This window comes from Phaethon aethereus (genome assembly GCF_964289735.1).
Source record: "Phaethon aethereus genome assembly, chromosome: 2".
NCBI lineage: Eukaryota > Metazoa > Chordata > Aves > Phaethontiformes > Phaethontidae > Phaethon > Phaethon aethereus.
Window position 1 is genome coordinate 145162827 of NC_138582.1, and position 7341 is coordinate 145170167.

At 40.6% G+C, this 7341-nt stretch overlaps 1 protein-coding gene across 3 annotated transcripts in view; it reads right to left on the reverse strand.

Annotated features, from left to right (window-relative positions):
• The window catches only part of VPS50 (VPS50 subunit of EARP/GARPII complex), a gene marked incomplete at its 3' end in the record, with an annotated part of 93252 nt that extends 88625 nt beyond the window's left edge, over nucleotides 1–4627 (reverse strand). For all 3 annotated transcript variants that reach the window (XM_082014717.1, XM_082014716.1, XM_082014715.1), the window contains exons 1-2: nucleotides 4444–4627; nucleotides 2274–2342 (exon numbers count right to left, since the gene is read on the reverse strand). In XM_082014717.1, coding sequence (XP_081870843.1) covers nucleotides 2274–2342; nucleotides 4444–4476 — 102 coding nt within the window. In that variant the 5' untranslated portion in view covers nucleotides 4477–4627. The remainder of the gene's footprint in view (nucleotides 1–2273; nucleotides 2343–4443) is intronic.
• Between the last annotated feature and the right edge of the window lie 2714 nt (nucleotides 4628–7341).

Genomic DNA, 7341 nt, shown 5'->3' on the forward strand with positions numbered 1-7341 from the left:
ATCACAGCCATTCTATGATCAAAACAGTATTTGGTGGGTGAGCTTAAGACTTCTGTTATTCAAGATATAAACAAAACAGTTATTAAGATGTGGCAGCAGAGAGCAACACATGCTTTCAGGTAGCAGCCTGCAACGCTTTTACTCATTGCCTTTTAGAAATCTGCACCTTTTCTTTAGTCTTTACTTTTGCATTCAAAAGTGAATTTCCTTTACCAAACTTGTCCATTGTGATAAAATAATTATTGAAGGGCATTAGCTTACATCCAGCACAGGTGCTGGATCTTATAATTATAACATAATTCTGATTGTGGCATCAGTACCTTGCCATGACACTGAATATAGCTCCAGTTCCAAACAAATACCAATATCCAAAAGCTCATTGACTCAACTTCTGTGCAGTACTGAAACCTAATCACCTTGATGGTTCTCATAACACAAACACAGACAGTATCTCCCCCCCCCCCACCTGAGAAAAACACCTGTTTTCAAGAAAGGGTATCTGAATCTATGCTTACAGTGACAGGAGACATATTACAGTGCCTCATCCAATGCCTCATCATTTGAAAAGTAAAATAAAGGTTTTGTCATACCTGCTTAACTTTGCTGATATAAATCCTTTCTCCGAAAGAAAAGGGCTGGAGGTAAAGTTACCATAACAAATGGCTCGGGACCATAGCCAGGAGTTAAACTGATCAAAACACAGTAGTTTACTCAAGATTCTTGTGATCTAATGTTTTCTTTTCATCACATAGTCACGCAACTCTTATAAGAGTTTCACTTAATGCAGCTTGTTGAGAAGGAAAAAGCTAATGTAAGCAATTCGGAATTTTGAGAACTACTCACCTAAAATATTTTGGAAGAAAAAAAACATATTAGAAGACTGAAAAATATAAAAGCCTTATTCTGTGGCATAAAATGAGAGTATTAGTCTCTCCTATCAACTTTAAAAAAACAAAAAATCAGGTGATAAGTTATAAAGTTGATGCAATCTTGTCTTTTCAGGCACAGAATTCATAACTACAATGAGATTCTGTTTGCAGAACAGTTGGAGATAATGTTTTCACTTTACCAATGTTTGACATAAATGTATGAAAAAATTACAAATTGACAGGTATTTGTTTTCTCATTGTTGTTGATACAAGGTATAGTCTTACCAGACACATTACATCGGACTATTAAAGAATGGAAATCCAGACAAGATACCCTACATCTACCTTTACCTGGATAGTCAACTTGGCAAAAAAGAGTTTGAAACTGGATGCTCAGTGGGTGGCAGGAATCTGCAATTTTGCAATCTAAGCTGTGGAGATGAGACAGCTTTTTCAACATGGCTGCAACGGAATACTTTTGCTCTTTGAAATCAATGTATTGGCCACTGTTCAACAGAGTATTATGTATCAATTCTGAGATTGTTACTTGATTTTTTAAATATACAGTAAAGCTGATTTTCTGGTCTGCTCAGCACAACATATTACACAGTACTTATATAATAAGACAAAGAAACATAAGGGGGTTTTTGGGTTTTTTTAAACTATTGTGAAAGAAGGCATCCAAATTCAAATCAGTAACTTAAATATCTCATTGGTTAAAGGCAAGTCCAAATTAGGAGAAAATAATAAACAATATCTACAGCAAGTCTTGTGAATCATCCACTCAGATCAACAGGGTATAAGGACCAGTCAAATATTGTGACAATTGTTCCCAAACACCCAGATTATTCAGCATGATTTGTGAGACAAGAGTGAGCTGGCATCATTTAAGTAGTGAGACCCCAAAAAAGCCAAAGAACTATTATTACAAAGCTATAACATTTAAAATAGGACATGAAGTTAATTATATATGCTGAAGATTAAAACCATGAAACTACAAAATATACTGACGGCACCAAAACGATGAAGAGTCTAAATATCAAGAGTAGAACTGTACAGGCTACCCATATAGCATCTGCTTTCCAAAGTAAAAAAAAGAAGGCACTTTTCTTTTTCCTTTTTTTTTTTTCTTCATTACAGCAGGAAACACAGATAATATTAAGATCAGCATCCAGTGACAACTCAAAAGTTCCCAGAAAGACATTTTAATGCAAGTTCATTTTGAACTGTTTCGTCTCACGGTTATTAATTCTTTCACAAAAATATTTTAAAAGATTTTCAGCAAGAAATAAAACTTCCAAAAAGAACAGCAGCAAAGCTGGTGTTAAAAAAAAAAGTGTCATCTAACTATAAAGTGAAAAACTAAAGTGAGGGTGATGGAAGTGAAGGGACTGTGTATCATACCTTAGTAGGAATCCGAAAGCTTTCAATAGGACTGAGGTCATGAACACTCTCCTGAGGACTTCTCAGACCCTTTAAAAGAATTTTAATAGTCAGTTAAGAATGACTACTTTATGTATCTTGCAATCAGACTGCATTAAGTCTTACCTAGTGTTGAATACCTACCTAAAAGTCCTTTAATAAATTACACGGACATGAGGCTGAAAGGTTAAGATCTTATTCTATAAACATTTAAGCAAGACCAGTGGTATATAAATTATGCTCCTCAAACATATAAGCATTTCCAACTTTATGCTGCAGTATGTACTTTTTCAGTCCAGTTCACTAACATTTCCTTCATAAAGTTCACTTATATCCAACTCTCAACTTCCAGATGTTATTTTAAATTTAAGAATGCACATGTCCAAAAAGCTTAACATACTTTGTTCCACTAACTTAAATGGTTTAATGGAATCAAATAATTGAATTCAAGTAAAGTGCCATCTACTCTGTAGAAAAATTATATTATTTTTGCTTGATGGCATATTTGTGTATTTACCATATAACACTATTAGGACTGGTTTTCCTTATGTATAACTAAACTGAAAAAGATGCATAATCCACATCAGCTGCTGTACACAATGATTGCTCTTTAAAATACATATAGCCACATAAATAGAATATGCTGTAGTAAGCTGAAGTTTTGTACAAGAAACATCAATTAACCAGCTGAGTACGTTTGCTGAATATCCAACATAATCACAATTTTATAAAGCAATACCACAGAACATGCTGCTCACTGCATTTTCTGCCAGATCCCAAGGCAGAGGTAAATCTAAACATTCAAATTTTAGATATGGTTCTGACTCCAGCTTCCCTTGAGACTTTAGGGTGTTCACATGAGCCCCAAGTCTACATTTTACAATCGTTTCATCTTCCCAGGATGCAAAACCTCTTCATTTTGGTTTTGATTCTGAGATTTCCTTGCACATCATTTCAAGACATCCTCCCTCTCCAGTTACCACCACCAAAGGTAACTCCCCCCTATGATTTGGAAATTCAAGGTAACAAACAACCAAAGCAATTGCTGCAGCTTCTCATACTTCACATGAAATCTTCAATACATCCTCTCAAAAATCTGCAGCACTAGCAGCTTATCTTCAGAAGCAGTAAAAAGTTTCACTTATCAAATGCTAAATGGAACTTAATCCTTCCCAAAGGCTAAAAATTGCATAAGTCATGTCATTTTCAGATCACATTTCCACACCAAGCTTCCCACAACTCATCTTAGTCAAGCTGAAAACTGATCGTTCACCCCTATACTGAAGGGGAAGAGAACATTATTTTGGAAATTCAGTTTCCATGCTGGTGTCCATTTTTAAACCCTGTCTCCCACATAAGCATCACAACTTTGAGGACATAGGTTAAGGAAAAAAAAAAACACCCAAAGTTCAGTTTCTGACTTTCCCATCGTTTTCTATAACTATCTAGAATATCTGACGTAGTAGGTGACTCGATTTCTTAAGTTCTCAAATGTAGGCACAGGACAAACAGGCATTATTTTAGAGGTATTTCATATACGTGAATGACTCAAATACTCTTTTAATACACCCCTTTAAAAAGGCTCGCAACCTTAGAAATACTCGTCCAAACGTAGACATAACCCTAGGGACGCCTGGTACAAAGAAGTGGGCTAAGAGAAACACATTAAGTACTCTAAGCACACATACAGTACGTACCCACCCAAATACGTCCCTGGCACCTCCACAGCCTTGCCTTCCTTTTGATCAAAAGCGTTTGCTATCTGACAAAGCCATGTTACAGCACCATGGCCCAGCGCTCCAAAACTATACGTGAAAAAAAAGGGACCTGACACAGACCAGTCGTGTCATCTTTAACGCCAATTTGTCTGTTACGGCACAAGCTATGTGCTGGCACCTACGCGCGCTTCCATTTCTTGATTTAAAGAGAAAAAAAAAAAAAAAGCTGGAGGCAGGCGTACCGAGAGCTAATACACACCAAGACTTCGCGCTCCCCACAAGCGGGGCTGAGGGCGACGCCCTGAGGCCCATCAGGGTGCCCGGGCACGGCCGCACACGGCACCCCTCGGCACCCCCTCGCCGTGGGCCCAGGCTCGGCGCCCCCGAGGAGAGCCCGGGACCCCCCCGCTGCCCTCCCGACGTCAGCCGCTCACCTGACGGGTCATCAGCGACTTGATCTTCTGCATGATGGCACCGGTACCCCCACCGCCGCCGCCCCGAAAGCGCTCAGCAGCCCCGCGCGGCCGCGGGCTCCGGCGGGCACGGGGAAGCCATGTTGGACGCCACCTGACAGAGCCGTCCCGCTGCTCCCTGGGACCGGTAGTCCTCGGGCGGCGACGCCCAACTACAACCCCCGTCAGCACGGCCGGGAGGGCGGGCACCCGAGAAGGGAGGAGGCTGGGGCTGTCTTTTCCGAGGCGCCGTGAGAGGAAAGGGGCGAGCCCGCGGCCGTCCCCGGGAAGCGAGGCGGTGGCTGCGGGAGGTGCCTCCGCCCGGGGAGGCGGAACTGGGCCGCGGAGGAGGAAAGGCTGCGGCCGGCGGCTCCGGAGCAGTGGGAGTTGCTCGTAGTTCGGCAGCCTGCTACTCGAAAGCACTGCTAAGCTCGGATCGCCAAAACCCGCGCTCTGCCCTGGCCTCTTCCTTCCGTTTATATCCACGAACGCTGCGGCCGGCACCGGCGGCCCAGCGAGCCGAGGGTTTCTCTGGGGCCGGGGGGGGGGGGGGGGGTGGTCGTTATAATTTGAGTCTTTGAACGTCGAGGTTCGCGTGTTCAGACTTTGAAAGCAATTCTCTGAGACGACGAAACGAGGCGCGCAGTCTGAAGAGGCAGACTAGCTACAAAAGACACTCGGATAATGCTCGTTTTCTGTTCGTTATTTTGGGCATTATGCAGAAAGTCCGCTGGGCCGGTTCGCGAATGATGCAGTTTTGCATCACCAAAACAGGCTTGTGTGTCTCTATGCTTTGGCTGTATAGTTCTCAACTAAAAAAATAAGCTGATAGCTTTTAAAATCTACTTAGTACAAGAAAAGGAAGAATTTATCCTTTAATCTTTGCCTAACTGGAGACAATGTTCAGTAATAAGGCTACCACAGCATCCACTACGGCACAGTAATACCTGCAGAAAAGCTTTTCTTTCGTTTTGGAGTTTAGTGCTAGAGTTTGCACATAGGTCAGCTCAGCATGTGTTTCCTAATCCCGTTACTATTTAGGCCCCCAGCTGGCTGGTAAACTGTTGCAGGTTAGGTCAGGTCCAAGCAGGCGTGCTGCTCTCCGTTTGAACCAACATCGTGATGAAGGGAAGATCAGGACCAATGGTCTCTTCCCTGCATTCTTTAGCAAGAATTCATTACTTCTGGCTACCATTGGGAATATCGTCTGTAATTATTTCTGTGGAAAACCTCTAACTTTAGCACATAACAAAGTTACTTCTCATTAATAACTAAAAATTGCAGAAATACTCAAAAGAGTAAAGCACTGCAAATAAAGTTGCTTTCATGCAATTGCTTTTATTAAAAAGGAATGAGGTTTGATTTGCATTAAGTCTAAATGCCATTTAACAACCAGCACAAGCTAGAATTCTGTAGAAAAAATAATACACATCTTTAGCGTGCACTTAATTTGTGTGAGTTAGTGTACAAACTTGCAGCATATTAATGACATCAAGAGCATAACCAAATGCTGGAAATAAGGGGACACACTTACTTGAAAAACATAACTATATTAATCTGGGGTTTTTTCTTTCTTTGCCCACATAGGGCATTTAAAGTGCCCACACAGGCTTTATCTCAATGTGAAAGCTCCCATCATTTCGGTTAGAAATTAATTGGAACCTGTGATCAATATTTTATTACATGTTAAAACCAACTAGATAATTTCTAACTCAGGTTTTCTAAAAGGTTGCCATTTGATAGATAGATAGATAGATAGATATTTGATTGATAGATAGATAGATAGATAGATATTTGATAGATAGGTTGCCATTTGTAGGCTAGAGCCTACAGTGAAGTGGATTAAGCAGGTTATAAACAACAGTATTGAGGAGGGCCAGGAGAGTGGACCCAGGAAGCCTTTGGAAATATGCAAAATACCCTCTTCATGTCCTGGTTTATGTCAGGTGGTGATGTTATTTCTGGTGGGACCACTGTACTTCTGTTTTTGTTAACCTGAAATAAGCCTCGTGATTCTTAACGTTTGATCTGTAAAGATCTGACTATTTTCACCTCCCTTTAACTTAAGTGAAAATTGAGAGTTCAGCCCTTCTGGTAGAGGCTTAGCACCTTGCAGGACCCCTGCTCCTAACATGCAGCGAGGAGGGAGGCAATTCCTAGCTACCAGTCCCTCCTGCACAAGGCAGGATACGGTCTAGCCTAGTATTTGTTGATCCAAAATAGTCTGCCTAAGTGCTCTATAGAGAAAAATGAAAGTGCGTTTTTGTATGGATAGGTGCTCTCTGTCACTGCAAATGTTTGCTGTTGCAAACTGTTTCTGCACATTCAACTGTGCAAGGGTTGCCTGGTTTGCTGCTGATTTGTACAGTGAGTGACAGCTTTGGACAAAATCCAAATCATACATTAATATTAATTTAAACTGATGTAAGTTAATGTAGAATAAACAGTAATCAGCAGCTAGCTCAACAACTGTAGTAAAATGTCCACTCTAGCCGTAGGATTCTTTGTTCTAAGATGCCTCATAGGCACTTCACATTACATCTTGTTTAGAGAAAGGGAACAAAATCATCGTTGAGTTATGCTTATGCTAAGGAAAAAAAATACAGAAAAGTTATGGGCTTGAAAGTGCTAGAAAAAAATTTAAGCAAGGCTCTTTAACAGCTTTTTAATTAAAAGGATAGGCTGTCATTGGAAAAGATATGAAAAAAAACCTTCTGAGTACTAATTCTAATTTGAAGTAAGAAGAACCATCTAGCAGCACGGTATTTTGTATGAAACTGTAACTAAAGGATGTTAATACCTACATAACAAGTACCCTGGGTGCATTCACTCATTTTTATTAATTCAGTGTACTTTGTATTCTGCACCCCATTTATTACA